We start from the raw sequence: 20,147 nt of genomic DNA, 5'->3' as shown, positions 1-20,147 counted from the left end.
CGAGAGAGAGAGGGCGCGCGCGAGAGAGAGAGGGCGCGCGCGAGAGAGAGAGGGCGCGCGCGAGAGAGAGAGGGCGCGCGCGAGAGAGAGAGGGCGCGCGCGAGAGAGAGAGGGGCGCGCGCGAGAGAGAGAGGGCGCGCGCGAGAGAGAGAGGGCCGGCGCGCGAGAGAGAGAGGGGCGCGCGCGAGAGAGAGAGGGGCTGCGCGCGAGAGAGAGAGGGCGCGCGCGAGAGAGAGAGGGCGCGCGCGAGAGAGGAGAGCGCGCGCAGAGAGAGAGAGAGAGAAGGGCGCGCGCGAGAGAGAGAGAGGGCGCGCTGCGAGAGAGAGAGAGGGCGCGCGCTGAGAGAGGGAGAGAGAGGCTGCGCGCGAGAGAGAGAGAGGGCGCGCGCGAGAGAGAGAGAGGGCGCGCGCGAGAGAGAGAGAGGGCGCGCGCGAGAGAGAGAGAGGGGCGCGCGCGAGAGAGAGAGAGAGGGCGCGCGCGAGAGAGAGAGAGGGCGCGCGCGAGAGAGAGAGAGAGGGCGCGCGCGAGAGAGAGAGAGAGGGCTCGGCGCGAGAGAGAGAGAGAGGGTGCGCGCTGAGAGGAGAGAGGGTGCGCGCGAGAGAGGGAGAGAGGGCGCGCGCGAGAGAGGGAGATAGGGCTGCGCGCGAGAGAGAGAAAGAGAAGGCCGCGCGCACGCGAGAGAGAGAGAGAGAGAGAGAGAGTAGGCGCGCGCGCGAGAGAGAGAGAGAGTAGGCGCTGCGCAGCGAGACGAGAGAGAGAGAAGGCGCGCGCGCGAGAGAGAGAGAGAGAGGCGCGCGCGCGCGAGAGAGAGAGAGAGAAGGGCGCGGCGCGCGAGAGAGAGAGAGAGGAAGGCGCGCGCGCGAGAGAGAGAGAGAGAAGGCCGGCGCGCGCGAGAGAGAGAGAGTGAGGAGGCGCGCGCGCGAGAGAGAGAGAGAGAAGGCGCCGCTGCGCGCGAGAGAGAGAGAGAGGGCGCGCGGCGAGAGAGGAGAGAGGGCTGTGCGCGAGAGAGGGAGAGAGGGCGCGCGCGAGAGAGGGCGCGCGCGAGAGAGGGAGAGAGGGCGCGCGCGAGAGAGGGAGAGAGGGCTGCGCGCGAGAGAGGGAGAGAGGGCGCGCGCGAGAGGAGGAGAGAGGGCGCGCGCGAGAGAGGGAGAGAGGGCGCGCGCTGAGAGAGGGAAAGAGGGCTGCGCGCGAGAGAGGGAGATGAGGGCGCGCGCGAGAGAGGGAGAGAGGGCGCGCGCGAGAGAGGGAGAGAGGGCGCGCGCGAGAGAGGGAGAGAGGGCGCGCGAGAGAGAGGGAGAGAGGGCGCGCGCGAGAGAGGGAGAGAGGGCGCTGCGCGAGAGAGGGAGAGAGGGCGCGCCGCGAGAGAGGGAGAGAGGGCGCGCGCGAGAGAGGGAGAGAGAAGGCGCGCGCGCGTGCGCGAGAGAGGGCGCGCGCGCGAGAGAGAGGGCGCAGGCGCGCGAGAGAGAGCAAGCGCGAGAGAGTGTGAGAGAGAGCACGAGAGGGGGAGGGCGTGAGAGAAAGAGCGAAAGAGACAGCGCGAGAGAAAGCGAGTGCGAGAGAGCGAGCACGAGAGGGAGAGCAAGCGAGCACAATGTGAGAGCGCGCGCGAGGGGAGAGAGCACGCGAGAGGGAGAACGCGCGCGAGGGAGAACGCGCGCGAGGGAGAACGCGCGCGAGTGAGAACACGCGCGAGGGAGAACGCGCGCGAGGGAGAACGCGAGAGAGAGGGAGCGAGCGCGAGCTAGCGCGAGAGAGAGCGCGCAAGAGGGAGAGAGAGCGAGCGCAAGTAAGCGAGGGTCGAGGGGGAGAGAGAACGCGCACTCGAGTGAGAGAGAGTGAGTGAGTGCAAGAGTGAGACAGCAAGTGATTGCGAGTTCCATAGAACGCGAGACAGTGCTGAGCATGAGAGAATTAAAGAGAGTGAGTATGTGAACAAGAGCAAGGCAGTGAGAAAGGCAGAGAGAGGAAGGAGAAGAGAGAGTCAGAGATTGAGAGACAGAGGCAGAGAGCGCATGCGTCTGGTGCGTCTTAACTCCCAGCCAAACGGAACCAATGAATATCGAGCAGGCTGCAATCTCCCGGCCTCTGGAATTTTACCTGTTGCCAAATTGCTGCCTTATTATTGTGTCTTTGAGTTCCTGACAGGCTTGGCCAGCTGCCCAATGGAATAATCGCTGTGCACTTGAGATATATTGTTGGCTATATGCCCAAACCCACAATGGCCTCGATCTGGTGCCAATGGGAGGGTTTCTCTCTCTCTGTCTCTGGCATGCTGTGTTAAGAGTGAAGGCCAGATTCCTGTGGCAGTCCACAGGTTTGTGCCCACATGCTGACACCCCTGCTTCCCGTCTCCGGATGACTTTTCAGGTGCTTTTGTATTAGTTCACTTATGCGAACTCTCCAATCACTGCTGAGCAAGTTCTTGTGATCTTACAGCACAAAAGGTGGCTATCTGTGCTGGCTCTTTGAAATAGCTATTCAATTAGTTCCACTCCCCTGTTCTTTCCCCAATAGTTGCCTTTCCAAAGTTACTATTGAATCTGCTTCCATCGCCCTTCCAAGCAGTGCATTCAGATCATAACAGCTCATTGTGTAAAATAATTCTCATCTCTCCTCTGGTTCTTGTTCCAATTACATTAAATCTTTATCCTCTGGTTACTGACTTTCTTGCCAGAGGCAACAGTTTTTCCTTATCTAATCTATCAAAACCTCTTGAACACCTCTTGTAAATCTCTCTTTAACTCTCTCTGCTCGAAAGGGAATGATCACAGCCTCTCTAGGCTTGCCACAGTTTCTCTGACCCTGATCCTTCGAAGTGATCTGAATATTGGAGTCGGTAGACTCATGCCACGCATCTAACTCAATGGGCAGTGGACAACTGATTTCTGGGTGCACCTAGTACCCACTGGATGGAAAACCAGCACAGCCAGGTGTGCCCACCAGCACAGCACCAGAAGATGGGCGTATTCAGCAAAGGAAAAAAACTTGCATTCATGTTGCACATTTCACAACCTCAGTATGTCCCACAGCACTTTACAGTCAATGAAGTACTTTTGAACCGTAGTCAATGTTGTAATGCAGGAAATGCTGCAGCCAATTTCCCACAAGCTCCCACAAAACAGCAATGCGATACAGACCAGATAATCTGGTTTTAGTGATGTTGGTGGAGGGATAAATATTGTCCAGGATACCGGGGAGAACTTCCCTACTATTCCAATAGTGTCATAGGGTCTTTAACACAAGAGGGAGACGAAGCCTTGGTTTATCTGAAAGCTGCCATCTCTGACAGTGCAGCACTCCCTCAGTAAATGTCAGCCTAACTGACATGCTCAAGTCTCTCAAAGTGGGAGTTGCGCCCATGGCTTTCTGACTCAGGGTTGGGCGTGGGCTACCCGCTGAGCCATAGCTCCTGCTCATCAGGAGCAAGGGACGTTGACTCCTGGGGACTGAGCACTTTCTATGTCAGCCTCAAGCATTACAGAGCAAGCGGTTGATAATAGCACCCCCACTTTATCCGGCCATTCTTGAGGCCTCTCGGAGCGAGATTCCTAATTTAAAGAGTGGATCTCCCAAGCTGCACAGTTCACATACAAATGCTTTTTATTTGTTCCTATGGACATTTAAAACAAAAGTCAGGCAGTAACTCACTTAAGTACAAACAGGTAATATCTGCAAAGCAATAACCCACACACCCCACATCACACAATGAATGCCAAGGGAACGCATGCACCCATTCTGGCAACAATGGGGTATCTGTGACTTGGAGACCCCGGCTTCGTTTGAATGCACCAGACACGATGCAGGCTACAAAGCAGGTTTTCTGATGCTGCTCACCTGATTGAGGCCTATAAATAGACCAGGATTGCCATCAACAGGATAAGTTGTTGGGGGGGGGGGGGGGGTGGAGGGGGGGTGGAGGTGGTATTGACGTCCTGAGGCAGCAGTAACCCAGATTATTTCCTCCTGTTCCTCCAGATCCACAAAAATAATTTGACACTTATTTCTGATGGGCCTTTTCAGCTCCATCGTCCGTGGGCCTGGTAGGAGTGAGCATAGTGCAGGTTCCGAGCAGTTCATACTTACAATGGAAATGAGGAGCTACTTATATTGCAGGATCCTGATTTCCACATTAAAAGGGGCCGACTGCCTGAAACAAGTGGGCGTGCGAGTACCCCAGGATGGCGACAGCCATATCACCGACATGAATGGGTGTGGTAAGGCCTTAGATCCCAATTTGAGGCCACTCCCATTCTGTCAACGACAAGAGTGCGGAGTCAAAATTGACCCCCCAAGAGATCGTATGCAAACCTCCCTCATTGGATGTTCTGTACTCAGTGTCAAATTAAGGGCGGTATCGTGTCATGGGCCAACACTCATCAGCAGCTGCACTAAAACTGCTCAAACTCAATTTGTACAAGAACTCTGGAGCAAACAGGTAAAGGAGACTGTTCAGTATTTGTGCCCATATTCCGAAGGTAACCTAGGGTTGCCAGCTCTGGTTGGGCATATTCCTGGAGGTATTATCACATGACCCTCCCCTTCGACCATTCCACCCCCCCCCCCCCCCCCCACCCACATTCCTGCCATTGTTTGCCTGACATGTTCATCCTCACAGAGCGCTGCCTTCCCTCGGACAACTGGAAAGCAAACAAACCGTCTCTTTGTTACTCTATTAGATGATTTTTGACTGTCAAACAGTCCTCCCCCACATCTCCAATATTTATTATTTCTTTTAATTCGTTAACGAGATGTGAGCATCGCTGGCAAGAGCAGAATTTATTGCCCATCCCTAATTCCCCTCGAGTAGGTGATGGTGACACAACTCAAACTAAAGTGTTTAAAGTAAATGCAAAAAGTAATCCACATTTAAAGAAAAACGTTGTCTATGATTTTTCTCCAGTATTGCTCGATGCAGTGCCCAGGAGATCATGTTAAATTCCTGAAGAATCCAGGAGTCCTGGAGAATTGGTGCCTCTAATTCAGCCTGGTTCACCACCCAATCTCTTCATACCCCTCCTGGGGTGGAAACAGGCCCAGCTCAGATTTTGTCAAATTGAGACCCAGTTCGCAATTGCAGTTCGACGCAGCTCGAACTGCTTAAATAGGTATGCTTCTCAGGGAAGAAACATAACCTCAAAATAAACTTAGAAAGAGAGAAATAATCTGCAGCGAGCCGAAGATTGGGCAACATTTCATTTGAAGACCTCTGAGGTACAGGAAAAGCAGTGGTGCATGAGGGCTTTCTAGGCCTCAAGCTTTGCAGTTGATTTGTATCTCTCGAAGCCCCAGCTCACTAAGTTGTGTTAATGTTTAAACACTGACGTCTGGAGCAGTCTGCGCTTCAGAATTCACTGTGACCACAGACAGCTCCACCTGCAACTCCAATGGCTGATACTCGCTGATGGGTTGTGTAGGCGCCGGCAATTTCCCCCTCTTAAATCAATCTCATTGTGTTTGTGTCTTTACAAATGCCTGCGGGTAGCCACAATGAAACAAGGATTAAAGTCCGCGGTTAGTATTGGTAGGATTTGTTGCTTTTGTTCCTGTACCTCTCAATACCCCGACTTTCTTTTGTTTCAATCTTTGACTCCTGACAGATTACTTACATCGCACTCAAGTCAGCCATGGCTCAATGGGTAAAACTCTTGCCACGGAGTCAGAAGGTCATGGGTTCAAGTCCCACTCCAGAAAGTTGAGCATATAATCTAGGGTGAAACTCCCAGTGCAGTACTGAGGGAGTGCCGCACTGTCAGAGGTGGTGTCTTTCAGATGAGATACCAAACCAAGGCATCATCTGCCCTCTCAAGTGGGCATGGTAAAGATCCCCATGCACTATTTTGAAGAAAAGCAGGGGAATTTTCCCTGGTGTGCTGGTCAACATTTATTCTTCAACCAACACCTGAAAATAGATTATCTAGTCATTATCGCAATACCGTTTGTGGGATCTAGCTGTACGCAAATAACCTGCTGCATTTCATATTACAACATTGACTACACTTCACTGACTGTGAAGTGTTTTGGGATGCCCTGAACCACTATCTGAAAATGTGCCTTTCATTTTTTTAACAAGATTCTCAAAAGGTTTACTAAGTGTTTCAGAGCTGACAAACTACTGTCAACACCACAGATGGTGTAATATGGATGCAGTGCGGCAATTACTGCTCAAGGTCAAGAGCTGCTTTGGTCCTAAAGGAGGAGATTTTACTCACACTGCATAGTAGATTCACTCCTTACTCTTCAGTCCACTCAGAGTGAAACCACTCTCTTTAGTGCTGGATATAATAATGTGGTTTCCCTCTTGCTAAGGAGTTTGGATAAACTCCAGCATCCAGTACCAGAGCTCCCTGGTAACTGGTTACTGAACAATGCTCGTAAAGGAACCAGGGACATCAGGAATACTATCTGCCTGGTGCACCAATCACTCACTGAGCAAATGCACAATCCAGAGTGGTACTAAGAAGATTCCAGTTTTGATCTTTGGTCTTTTGCGGGTGCAGGAGTGACATTCGGGTCAGTATAATTGGCTGATGGGTAAAACTAGGAGAGCGAGTTGGAGAAGAGGGAGGGATGAATTGTAGGAAGAGTTAGCGCGAACTGGAGAGGGAGAGTGGGGGTGGGAGTAGGGAGGGTGGAGAAGAGTGACTAGAGTGTGGGTGAGTGGAGAGAAACGCCTCCATCTCACTGTAACAACTGTATACACTATATTAAAACAATTTCACAAGCAGAGATTTAGCAGGAGAGAATGGCCATGATCGACCCCTCTTTCTCTGGAAGATATGAGAGAATTTTTCTAAATTGTTGCCACAGTTTTAGCATACAAGTTGGGTACCCCTGCCCTATGAGTTATGACGCACCTGTACTCCATTTTATGGAAAAATAAAAAATTTACGGCACAGGAGACGGCTATTTGGCTCATTGCGTACGTGCCCATGTTCATGTTCCTTAAAGTGACCTATCGTATTCAGGGACTTTCCTGAGTCACCAGGTTATTTTCTTAGTGCTATTTCAGCAGTTGGAAGCTGTCGGCCGACTTTTGCTGGTTTTCTATGTTAACCTGCGGGCTTCAGGGGAGAAAAATGAAATTCAAAGTGGAATGCAACCGCCAAGAGAGGTTGATGGAGCGGAGCCCTGCCAGGGAATGCAGAGCAACTTGGGGGCATTCATAGAATGATGCAGAACAAAAAGAGGCCTTATGGCCCCACAGCATCTGTACTAGCCCTCGGAGCTACCCAATTAGTCCCACTCTGCCTGCGCTTTACCCGTAGCCCTTTAAAATTTTGCTTTTCAAGTATTTACCCAATTCCATTTTGAAAATTATTATTGAATCTGCTTCCACTGCCCTTTCAGGCAGTGCATTCCAGATCACAGCAACTCACTACATAAAAAAAAATGTTCTCATCTCCCCTCTGGTTCTTTTGACAAGTATCTTTGGCTACCAACTCTCCTGCCAGTGGTGACAGATTTTCCTTATCTACACCCCTTTTAAATCTCCCTTTAACCTACTCTACTCTCAGGAGAACAATCCCAGTTTCTCTAGTCTCTCCATACAACTGAAGTCCCCCTAGGCTTTGTATAATTCTGGTAAATCTCCTCTGCACACTCTCCAAGGTGCATTCCTGTTTCACATGCTGTATTGTACTCAATATAATGAAGACTTTGTTCAAAAAGGTTCAAAGGGCAGTCTCAATGCAAACTCTGCTAGGCTGTCTCTCTGGTGCAAACTAATGATCTTAATACATACAATACAATAAAAGTACTCAAGCATTTGCACAATATTTGAAGAAATCAGATGCACAGTTAAAAAAGCCAGTCCTGCTGCCCTTAATGTCAGAGGTCAGGTTAGCGTTTCTGTCTTTTCTGAAGAATAAAGGTCAACATTGGACAAGGGGAAGAGGAAGGGCAGAAAGCATTCTGAAAGCATTAACAACAATAACAAAACCCAGATATCCGCGACAGGGAAAATGTGATTTAAAGTGGACAGTTGAACATTTAGTATATATTTTCATAATTTCCAAAGAGCCCAGAGTCTGGCTCACACTTGAGCAGGAAGCAAGCCTCAGATAGGTACTGGTAATGTTTTATAGTTGTTAGCCATGGTAGCTGTCTTGCCTGAGTCAGGCAAGGTTCCAAGCCCAGTTTGAGAGACTTGAGTCCATAATCTCAACGGATGCTTCAGGGCACTACAGAGTGCTGACTGTTGGATGTGCCAACTTTCAGATGAGATATTTAACCAAGGCCCCGTCTGCCCTATCAGATTGATGTGAATGATCCCGTGGCAAGATGTTGAAGAAAAGCAAGGGAGTTCTCGCTCGTATGCTGACCAATATTTATCCCTCGACCAACATTACAGATTAACTGGTCATCATCTAATGCTGTTTGCGGAACCTCATTGTGTGCAAATTGGCTGTGTGTTTCCTACACGTCTGCAGTGATTACACTTCGAATGTACGTCTTTGGCTGTAAAGAGATATAGGATATCCTGAGGTCAGGAATGGGCTATATAAAAAGAAGTTCTTTCTCTCTTTACAATTACAAGGATCGAGTCGGCCACAGAATGATGACGTAGTCACATCTTCCCCACTTCAGTTTCAAGATGACGCCCCTGACGCGGGCAAACAAAACGTCCTGGCACAAGAATTGGCAGTGTGGAATTGGAATAAATTTTAATACTAGGTGCATGAAATGTTTGCATCGTGTCCAGATGAACAGTGAGAAAATTCCCGCCGGACAATTATATATTTTGTCCTTCCAGATACGGGAAGGATGGGAAGGGGTTTGGAACCATAGAAAAGTTATGGCACAGAAGGAGGTGATTCAGCCCCTCGCGTCTGTGCCGGCTGAAAAAACTAGCTGCCTGATCTAAACCCACCTTCCAGCACCTGGTCCGTAGCCTTGCAAGTTACAGCATTTCAGGTGCATGTCCAGGTACCTTTCAAATAAGTTGAGGGTTTCTGCCTCCACCACCAATCTGGGCAGTGAATTCCAGACACCACCACCCTCTGGGTGAAACATTTTTCCTCATATCTCCTTAAATCTGCACCCCCTGGTAATTGGTCTCTATCTAGGCCCCTCATAATTTTGTACACCTCAATCAAGTCACCCCTCTGGGAATCTATGGAAGAAGAATGGGAAGGGGTTTGGTCCATTCAGAAAGGATTCTGAGTAGTGGAGTAAATGGAAAGGGGTTTGATCCTTTGGAATCCCATGCTGAGATTGTGCTTTATGTGGGTAGGAGTTTATTGATACTCCTGTTATTGTGTACTCAGCCTCCAGACAGCCTCGATCTCCCTAGGATTGCAGTAAGTGTGCTGGTGGGCATGTGGAATTTTACACTACACCCAGTTAAAATGGTAAAAATTCCCAATGACACAATCAGAACTTGGGTTGTATCTGAATAGTAAACTGTGAGCTGTGCCACACAAGGGTGTGAAGGACTGCTGGTTATAGATCTGTCATTGGAAATGGAGTAATAAGCATAATTTGAGGCGGTGACTTATGAGTGTTACACAAGAAGCGTATTGATATAAAGATGGAATGCGTTGGCTTATGTTTGGTACTTTTCCTGTCGAGTGTTGATCCATACAAACCCAATTTTAAAATGATAGAAACTTTATTTATGTCCGTCCATTCTTCCTGGCCCTCACACTACGGTGTCACATATCGTCTAATGTAGAGAGTGCACAGAAAAAGCTCCAGGAACAGAAAGTACTGGAGCCACAAAGTCCGCAAGCTTTTAATTGACCTTCCCACAAACAAATCTGGGTTCTGATCTCCATCCAGGATTGTAAATAACATTTGAATGAACTAACCCCGGTTGTTATTTAACAACAATTAGCCTTAAAGGGGCAAATGTCCACATATCATGAGAAGAATAATGGCTTGCGTTTCACAAGAGATCACAGTCCTGTGTTTGAGTGGGAATGTTTTCCTATGGTGTATTGAGTAAGTCCACTGGACCAAGTCTTGGTGGACACCAACCATTGGACCAGAAGACTCGGATGTTGGATGAAGGGGGAAGAGGATTGTTCCACAACATTTCTACTTACTGGTTATCTCTAGCATGAAACAGGGCAGCGAGTCATAACTGGGAACATGGGGAAATATACAGATACCATGATTCATGTGGTATTGTCACTTCCCACTCTGGTACTGAGCCCAAACAGGTCATTATTGACCCAGGTTCAATCCCAGTACTGTGCCAACACAGCTGATCTCAGCTAGGAGGCAAGACAGGCCAAGGACAACCAGCCAAAGTCTCCAGTCTTAGTTAGCACTCAATGACCCTGGCTGAAAAGCAGCATGTGAAGATTATGCAAGATTGGGGTTTGGTTCTGATGCTCCCCGTGGCGGAATATCCCACTATCGAGGACCACGTGTGGCCACCTGAGTGAGGCACTGGAAGTTGGCTGGCAGCTGTATCCTCGGAAGGGCGGGGAGAACAAAAAAGCTACAGGCAAGAAAAGCAATGGTGTAGGTATCGCTTCATATAAGATTTGGGTGGCATATCATCAAGTTACCACAAGGTAAGACTTTTGGCGATCCCCCAGCCCTCTTCTTCTGGTATAGTCCTCAGGCTGGAGCTTTGGGACATCTGCAGGACATCCCAAAATGCTTTACAGCTAATGAAGTACTTTTGAAGTATAGTCACTGTTGTAACATGATAAACACGATAGCCAATTTGTGCACAGCAAGCTCCCTCAACAGCGTGATAATGACTAGTTAAGTCTGTTTTAGTAACGTTAGTCGAGGGGTAAATATTGGCCAGAAAACCAGGGATAACTTCGCTCCTCTTTTTAAGAACAGTGCCATGGGATCTTTTACATTCTGAAGGGACAGACAGGGCTTGAACCCAAAACCTTCAGACTCAGAGATAAGAATGCGATCACTGAGGCATGGCTATGCCATTTGAATCAATATTTCACTTGCCCTAATGGCAGCGAACACAGACTGATTTGAACTAGATTCCTTAAAGGTGGTGGAGTGGGCATATTAGAATCTTACAGCTGAAGAGGGCCATTCAGCCCATCGTGTCTGTGCCAGCTCATTGAAAGAGCTATGGATTAGTCTCACACCGTCACTCCTTCCCAATAGCCCTGAAAACTTTTTCTTTCAAATAGAATGTCAACGCTAACTTCATCCCCACCTTCTGATTCATCTCAAGTTTTCTCCTGCTTTTTTTTTTAAACCCAAACTCATTGGCATTCTGCTCCGAAGGTCTTGTCCTGTCTATGGAAATGGTGAAAGAACATTAAGACACCCACCTCAATGATGCTTCGCAAGTCCTGCACATACATTCGCTCGGTCTCAATTATTTCCATGACAACCCTGTCCACGTACGACAGCTTGGGATTGGGGGCCATAGCCCTGGTTGCTATGGGAGACAAAGGGGCCTGGCGGAAGTTGACATCCAAGCTCATCCGGTCCGACGTGTTGTTGTTGTTGTTGCATGCGCGGTCAGCCTTCGGCAAGCGCAGGTGCGGAGCCAGCTCCGTTCGGACGTACTCCTCTGTTTGGGGCCGAGCACCGCGGGGCGGGGTCCCAAAGGGGCCACGGCAATCCTGCAAGGAGCCCAAGGAGCTGGTGCTCACCGGGCGCTCGTTGTCCGAGCAGTCTGTGTTGACCGACATAGAGCTGGTGGAGGTGGTGACCGTGGACATCCTGTCATGGCTGCTCAGAGAAGAGGCGGAAGAAGTCCAGGGAGATTCTGGGAGAGGCAAGAAGGAAAGAAAAAAAGTACATTTTACAGTTCACAAACATTCAGACCTGGTTTTTTAGGCTAGGAGTCATACAGATAATTTACAAATAAACTCCATGGTGTGCATGAACAGGCCAATCTCTGCAGTACCTTAGCATAATCATTCCCATCTGTTTGCAAAGTGTAGTCAACTGTTGCAATGTCGGACATGTGGCAGCCAATTTGCGCACAAGCTCCCACAAACCACAATGTGATAATGACCATATAATGTGAGATTTTAGTGACGTTGCTTGAACGATAAATATTGGCCAGATCATCAGGGAGAATTTCTTGCTCTTCTTCAAATTGTGCCTGGGATCTTTTACACCCACCCGAGAGGGAAGACGGGACCTCGGTTTAATGCTTCATCCAAAAGATGGCACCCATGACAGCGCAGCACTCCCTCAGTTCTGCATGGGGACTGTCGGCCTGGATTACATGCTCTGGAATGGGACTCTGACTCAGAGGCGAGTGTGCTACCCAGTGAGCCACAGCTGACATGAGGAAAACTGAAGATAGAGAATACAGAATCTTTAGAAGCATGAGGCCTTTGTAAACCACGCTGACTGCTATTAATCAGTTAAAGCAAAGGGTGCCGATCACCTTGACTCTGACGTAGAAACACGTCCTTCATTGAAGTCTTTGCAGTGATCTCCTTAATTCATTTTCTGTTGTTCCACTTAGGAGGATTACCTTGAGATTACTGTGGGGGGAGGGGAGAGACAGAGGGAAACGAGGCTCACTTCTCAAGAAGCCTTATGCTGAACCATACTGATAATCTCCATCCAGTCTTTATCTTTCAGTCCAGAATTCCACAGTGCTTGGAAAGATGGGACAAAAAGGAAATTTCTTTTTCACCAGGTGAGGGGAGCGTGGTATTATACACAGCAGGTGGGATCCCATCCCAGGCAGCTGGGAGGGGAGGGCGCTGGGGGCTAGGAAGGTCAGATATGCCCTTTGGAAACCTGGGTGGTTTATCCACGCAAACCACTTTGGTTCTGACATTAACCTGGAAAAGACGGACTCTCATCTGCATTGCGCCCCAGCTTCACATCACACCTATTACTTTGCTTCACCCTTGTTCTCGCTGATCTATAGTGGTTCCCAGTCACAGCACCTCAATTTTAAAATTCTCATTCTTGTTTTTAAATCCCTCCATGGCCTCGTCCCTTCCGATCTCTGTAATCTCCTCCAGCCCCACAATCCTCTGAGATCTCTGCGCTCCTTCAATTCTGGTCCCTTGCGCATCCCTGATTTTAATCGCTCCACCATTGGCAGCCATGCATTCAGCTGCCTAGTCCCTATTCCTCTGGAATACCCTCCGTACACCTTGCTTTCCTCCTTTAAGACTCTCCTTAAAAGCTGCTGCTCTGACTGAGAAGCTTTGGTCACCTGTCCTAATATGTCCTCCTTTGGCTCAATGTCAAATTTTGTCTCATAACCCTCCTGTGAAGTGTCTTGGGACATTTTATTCGGTTAAAGGTGCTATATAAATACAAGTTGGCTGTTAATCTGTTAATTATGTCAATGGTTTGATTATATGCAGATGAAGGGTGTTAATTGGGGTCTTGGTTGAACACTTACAAGCAGACACTCACGGAGACTGGTGAAGGGTTTGACTGAGGAGCTACATGTTTGTAATCCTTTTATTCTGCACAATAAATGTGAAACTGAGTAAATACAGACTCCAGTATTATCCTTCCATAACAAGCTTTCTGGAATTTATCATTGGCAACTCTGCTCCGCAGTGCCTGGTACTTTGCACCATAGAGCTGATTCTGATGGTGGTGTTGAGGGAGTGGGGGTTTGCTCTGCAGCTTCCTAATAAAGTCACCAACACATGCAGTAACAGGAGTCTACAGGCACCTGCGAACTTACTCAAGCACTTGCTCATTGTTCCTGAGCACCGAAAGGCTACTCAACTGTGGCGATCATCACAGTTGGGCCTGGCCTTGTTCTCACCTGATGTCCTCTCACATGTTGAGTTGTTGAGAAGTTCCTCTGCAAACCCCACCACCCCAAGCCACACTCCCTTCAAAGGAGAAGAAAGACCTATATCTATAGAGCACCTTTCACGACCCAAGGATGTTCCAAAGTACTTCACAGAAGTACTTTTAAAGCGTAGTCACTGTGTTGTAATGTTGGAAACAAAGCCCACTGAGCCATGGCTGGAATGAGAGATTTGTTAGTCCTCAGCCTTGCTCACAGATCAAGTATCTGTGTCAACTAACTTTAAAATTGTGCAACAACAATTTGCCTCTGACGTAGTAAAACATCCCAAGATGCTTCACAGGAGTGTTATCAGACAAAATTTGATACCAAAGCACAAAAAGATATTAGGTCAGGTGACCAAAAGATCGGTCCAAGAGGTAAGTTTTGAGGAGTGTCTTAAAGGAGGAGAGAGGGGGAGGGGGAGAGCTGGAGATGTTTAGGGAAAAAATTTCAGTGTTTAGGGCAGAATTTAAAGGCTCAGGCACCAATGGTGGGGTGAAGAAAATCGGTGATTAGAATAGTCTAGCCTAGTGGTAGAAAAGGCATACATGAGGGTTTCAGCAGTCGATGAGCTGAGGCAGGGGCAGAGACAGGTGCCAATGGTGAATGAAGGAAATCACTGCACAAATTACACAGCATTCGTTTTATCCTCAATTGATTGATAAGTCTGGAAGATATTTATTTAATATTTTAGCTGTTTGATGCTTACTTTAACAATTGTGGACTTTTTTTGATCCAATGCTCCATCAATGCTCTGTCGGAGTGGGATGCTCTTTAGACAACTTAGCCCCTTGAGTCTCTTCCGCTATTCAATTTAGATCATGGCTGAGCTGTAGCTTAACTCCAACTACCGTTCTTAGCCTTGCCCAAGAGAAATTGACCACTCTTAGTTTTGAACATTTCAATTAACCCCCAGCCTCAACAGCTTTTCGGGGAAGAGAGTTCCAGACTTCCACTAGCCTTTGTGTGAAGAAATGTTTCCCGGCATTCCTACTGACAAATAACAGGAGGGCTTTGGGCGACCTGCTGGGAGCACTTTCATTTTCAAGGCAGAAAAACAGTAGCGATGCAAGTCTCCTCTGCCACGGATTCAGGCGGCAGGCAAAAGAGCTTTGATTATAACTGACAGAGAGTGCGGCCATTGCTCAAAACATAGTGCGAGCTCATCCACTTTTGACCTGAGAAAGGCAAATTGGAATATTCTCTGAATGGCGAGAGACTGGAATCTGTGGAAGAGTAAAGGGATTTAGAAGTCTACATACACAAATTATTAAAAGCTAGTGCAGAGATAGAAAAATTAATCAGGAAGGATAATGGAATGTTGGCCTGACTCTCAAGGGCCTGGCATAAAAAGTGAATTGATGTTTCAATTGGTCTGACCTCTTGTTAGACCCCATCCTGAGTATTGCAATCAATCAGTTTTGAGTACTGCACCTCAGGGAGGTTATATTGGCCTTGGAGGGGGTACAGCACAGATGGACCAGAATGATAGGCTTTGGGGTTAAATTATATGGACAAGTTGCATAAACTTGGTTTGTATTCCCTTGCATTTAGACTGTCGAGGGATGACCTGATCAAGGGTGTTTAAAATGATAAAGGGATCTGAAAGTGACCGAGAAACCAGAAAATGTGGAAATCAAAAGGGCACAATCTTAAAAATAGATTTAGTTTTTTTAGGAATGAGACCTGGAAGCACATTTTCCACACAAAGGGTTCTGGAAATCTGGAATTCTCTCCCTCAAAAGGCAGGGATGCTGGGTGTTAATTGCAGCTTTCAAGATAGATTGATAAATTTTTGTTGGGTAAGGGCATCAAGGGACTTTGGAGCAAAGACAGGAAAATAGAATCGAGATAAAGATCAGCCATGATCCAATGAAATGGAACAGGTTACAGGAGGTGAATGAGCTGTGAACTCGAACAGGTTATTAGAGGAATATTATGGAACTACCAAGAGCGGAGGAATCTCTGGGAAAATCTAGTGTGCCAAAATACTATGGGATGAGATCATGCATTATTATTAGAGGAAGGGGACAAACCCTTTTTTCCAATGTGTTCATGGGATCAGGGCAAGACTGGGAAGGCAATATTTATTGCTCATCCTTAGTTGCCCCAAGAGTATTGAGTCAATTGTATAGTATAGGACTGGAGTCATGTACAGGCGCGATTGGGTAAGGACAGCAGATTTCCTTCCCTGAAGGAGATTAGTGAACCAGTTGGGTTTTTAATGGCAGCTTTCATGGTTTATTTTCCTGGTGCCAGCCCAGGTTTATCAGTTTTGTTGAATCTGATTTTCCAGTTTGCCATTGGTGGGATCTGAACTTGTGACCTCTGGGTTGCTGGCCCACTATGAAGACTTGTGTCCTCACTCCCGTGACCTCTTTCAATAAAATAAAACATTCTGATACATTTCACCATTTTGTATTCTGTTTTGACTGCTGATGACATCATCAGGGGGATGTGTCTTGGGAGGATTTACCCCGAGCAAGACAACGACTTGTATTTATATAGCTTCTTTACTGTGTTAAAACATCCCAAGGCATTTCACTGGAGGGTTATCAGACAAAAATAAAATTGACATTGAATCACATAAGGAGATATTCGAACAGGTATCCAAAAGCTTGGTCAAAGAAGTAGATTTTAAGGAACGTCTCGAAGGAGGAGAGAAAGAGAGGGGTAGAGAAGCAGAGAGGTTTAGGGAGACAGTCCCAGAGCTTAAAGCCCAATCAGCTGAAGGCATGGCCACCAACTGTGGAGCGATGAAAATCGGGGATACGCAAGAAGCCAGAATTGGAGAAGCGCAGATATCCCACAGGCTTGTTGGGCTGGAGGAGGTTACAGAGATAGGGAATAGCGAGGGCATGGAGGGATTTGAAAGCAAAGATGAGAATTTTTTTTAAAAAAGAGTGCCTGGCAGAGTTAAAGCCTGTGTAAGTCAGCGAGCATATTGGGACATTGGTTGAATAGGCGCCCCGTGTGAATTGGGATACTGGCAGCAGACTGGGTGCATCCATGCGTGACCTCAGACCATGCCAGCAGGCTCTTTGACTCGGTGAAGCTTCACGGTCCAGCCCGATCCCATCTTCGGCCAATGCCTATGATTTGCACGTGAGCAGGAACCATGGTTGACTTCCCCTCCCTAACCCAGGAGCGCGGAGGCCAGCTATAAGAACTCAGGTGCTGCCCCAAGCTCAGATTAGCCGACTCAGTGGAGTCAGAGAGAGCTTGAACCTTGGTTCACCTGGTCAATCCCACATGGGCCATATATATTTAAGCACCAAGCCGTCAGAAGTGCTCACCTCTGTACATTGAGGGCTGTACCAGCACGGGCAAAGGGTACAGAAAACCATTGAGCAGCTGAAGTGAAATTCAACCGAACACTGTTCTCAGAACAAGCTGGAGCCTGTTTTAACAGTCCGGAGATCACCTAGTCTCAACAAACAACAGGCCGGTATGGCTGTGGTACATGCTCAGAGATGCCACGAAATGTGATTGTAAACCAGGAAATGTAAAATATTATAGCTTTCGATAAAATGCGTTGCGTTTATATGGTGCCTTGCCAGGCCAAAATGCCTTCCAGCCAATTAAGTACTTTTCTGAAGCATAAGTCACTGTGATAATGTAGGAAATGCAGCAGTCAATTTGTCACAGCAAGATCCCACAAACAACAAAATGACAGCAGCCAAATAATCTGGTTTTTAATGATGTTGATTGAGGGATAAATATTAGGCAGGTCAACACCCCAGTTCTTCTATAAAATAGCGCCATGGGATCTTTTACATGCACCTGAGCAGGCAGACGCGGCCTCGGTTTCATCCCTCCTCCGAAAGACGGCATCTCTGACGGCGCAGCACTCCCTCAGTACTGCACTGGGGTGTCAGTCTGGATTACGTGCTCAAGTCTCAGGAGTTGCAATTGAACTCATGACCTTCTGACTAGGGCTGAGCGTGCACCTGGGCATCTGGACAGCAAACCCATAATTTAAGTGGCATGCCAAAATTTTGGGTGGCCAACCACAAACAGCTGAACCATATTTTTGTGACGGTGAACCATCGTTTTTAAAGGGAAAGTTTTATTTTGGGTTTGTGCCCTGCATGATTAAGATCTAGTCAGTTTAAGTCAGAGGTGTTTTTGCCTAGCAGCAGTTGTCTGTAGAATTGGGAAGCTAAATAATGTTTGGAGTGCGAGGGCCAGAATTATGTACATGGGATTAGATAGGAATTTAGAACACAGACACAGGCCATTCGGCCCAAGGCCATACCGTGTTTATGCTCCGTATGAACCTCTGCCCACTCTACTTCATTTAACCCTATAAACTGTTTTATTCTTTTTCTCCCTCAGGTATCTAGCTTTCCTTTCTGAGCTACTCTACGTATCTGTGCTATTCACCTCAACTATGCCATATGGTAGTGACTTCCATATTCTCACCACTCTGAGTAAAGAAGTTTCTCCTGATATCCGTATTGGATTTATTAGTGACTATCTTACATTTATGTCCCTAGTTTTGGACTCCCCCACAAGTGGTAACAGCTTATCTACATCTACTTTACTGAAACTCTTCATCATTTTAAAGACCTCTATTTAAGCACCCCTCAGCTTTCTATTTTCTGCAGAAAAATGCCCAGCCTGTTCAGTCTTTCCTGATAATCATAACCTCTCGCTCCTGCTATCATCCGTGTACATCTTCTTTGCACCTTCTCCAGCACTTCACCCCATCAGCGTAGTGTCAAAGAGTCACTGGCTGAGAATATGCCACATGTATGTTTTTTTATACAGGGTTGAAATAAGTGACTTTATAAGGAGTAGTAGCAAAAGGATTAATCTGAAGAGTGTATAAAGAATATCTCCCTACCGTGATGATGTAAGAGATCACCTGTGAGACAGACTTGAAGCTAGGTGCAGCGTGGCTTTGGTGATGTCACACAGACTGGTGTGAAGACATATATAGTTCTAATATAATAAATATCAAGGTTCCAACTACCCCAGACTGAAGTATCTCTATCAGCTAGATAAAGTAAGGTGGCAGCGTACCAAACAAGCATACAACAGGATTGGTCAGACTTTTTCCTAGATGTTATAGTGCTGCAATAGATTAAATGCCGTCTTGTACTGTGAGCACAATTACTTAAAAACCACACCTGTGCGAGATGGGCTTGAGTCCAATGGGTCAACTGGGTACCTGGTCTGGCACTTTTATTGCTTGGCCAATGGCTGCCCAAATTGTGCTTTGATCCAGCAGGCAGGTGAACTGATCGAAGGCCAGAGTCGCAGCACTTCAACTTACTGCCTTACGCACTGGCAATACAAGATCCTGCACCTATCATTCCCACTGCCGCCTTCCCATGCCCTGTCTGCCCTTCGCCACGAAGAGGATGAGGGGGGCCAGCTCAAAAATGCCTTTGACAAAGGTTGTGCTTGGCATTCAGTCAGGGCGGAAAAAATGCTGCTCCCCCACCCAATAAAAAACAACAACCAGTAAAAAAAAATAAACAAACACTGATAAGATAATCAGTCAAATATAATTCAGGCTGCAGCACACAACTGAGCCTGTGTGTGTGGATAAACAAACAACTCTTTATACTGCACTGAACAGACAGTAGTCTCATCTCAAAAGCTGCCCTGATCTAGACATCCTTTCCTTCTACTTTCTAATAAATGTAAAAACAGTGGCTGCGGTTCCCCAGTTCCCAACGGGGAGGGACGCGGCACAAAGTAGCACCATACCAGCACCAGTACAACACACCAGCACCCCTCCTGATACCAGTACACATGCCAGTTTCCATCAGAGAGGGCCAGTACACATACCTGCACCAGCATAACACACATCAGCTCCTGTCAGAATACCAGTACATATACCAGCAGTAGTGCAACACACCAGCTCCCCTCAGGATACCAGTGCACACACCAGGTTCCAATAGAAAAGGTCTGTACATATACCAGGTCCCAATGGAGAGGGCCAGTACATATACCAGCACCAGCTTAACACATACCAGCACCCACTGGAGAGGGCCAGTGCACAAAGCAGTACATACAACTACCAGGCTCGCTGGACAACTTTGGAAGGTAGCAACATACAGGCCAGACTGGTATAGGAAAGCAGATTTTTTTCTTCAAAGGACACGAGTAACCCAGTTGGATTTTTAACAACAATCTGGCAACTTTGTGGTCACTTTTACTGAGACCAGTTTTTTTAATTTCCATTTTTGTTTCAAATTGAATTCAAGTTCTCAAATTGTCATGGTGGGATTTGAACTCGTGCTCTCTGGATTACTAGTCCAGTAACGTTACCATTAGATTACCGCATCCGCTATGAGAGCGTGTGTCACCCCGCGCAGAGGGCGGGTTACCCTGCGCAGATAGTCACACTATTATGCACAAGGTCAGCATCCACATTTCATAGCAGAATAGAATGAGAAGCTGATGG

The 20,147-nt window shown here is 47.6% G+C and overlaps 1 protein-coding gene across 1 annotated transcript in view; it reads right to left on the bottom strand.

The window, feature by feature from the left end:
- plekhg3 (pleckstrin homology and RhoGEF domain containing G3) overlaps positions 1–20,147 on the bottom strand; it is a 196,450-nt gene that overhangs the window by 76,405 nt on the left and 99,898 nt on the right. Inside the window, exon 4 of the mRNA XM_068039586.1 lies at positions 11,262–11,704. Within this exon, the coding sequence (XP_067895687.1) occupies positions 11,262–11,704 (443 nt within the window). The remainder of the gene's footprint in view (positions 1–11,261; positions 11,705–20,147) is intronic.

The sequence above is a fragment of the Heterodontus francisci genome, chromosome 9 (assembly GCF_036365525.1).
Source record: "Heterodontus francisci isolate sHetFra1 chromosome 9, sHetFra1.hap1, whole genome shotgun sequence".
Classification (NCBI taxonomy): domain Eukaryota; kingdom Metazoa; phylum Chordata; class Chondrichthyes; order Heterodontiformes; family Heterodontidae; genus Heterodontus; species Heterodontus francisci.
The sequence above is the reverse complement of the archived record's forward strand: the minus strand, read 5'-3'. Positions and strand labels throughout refer to the sequence as shown.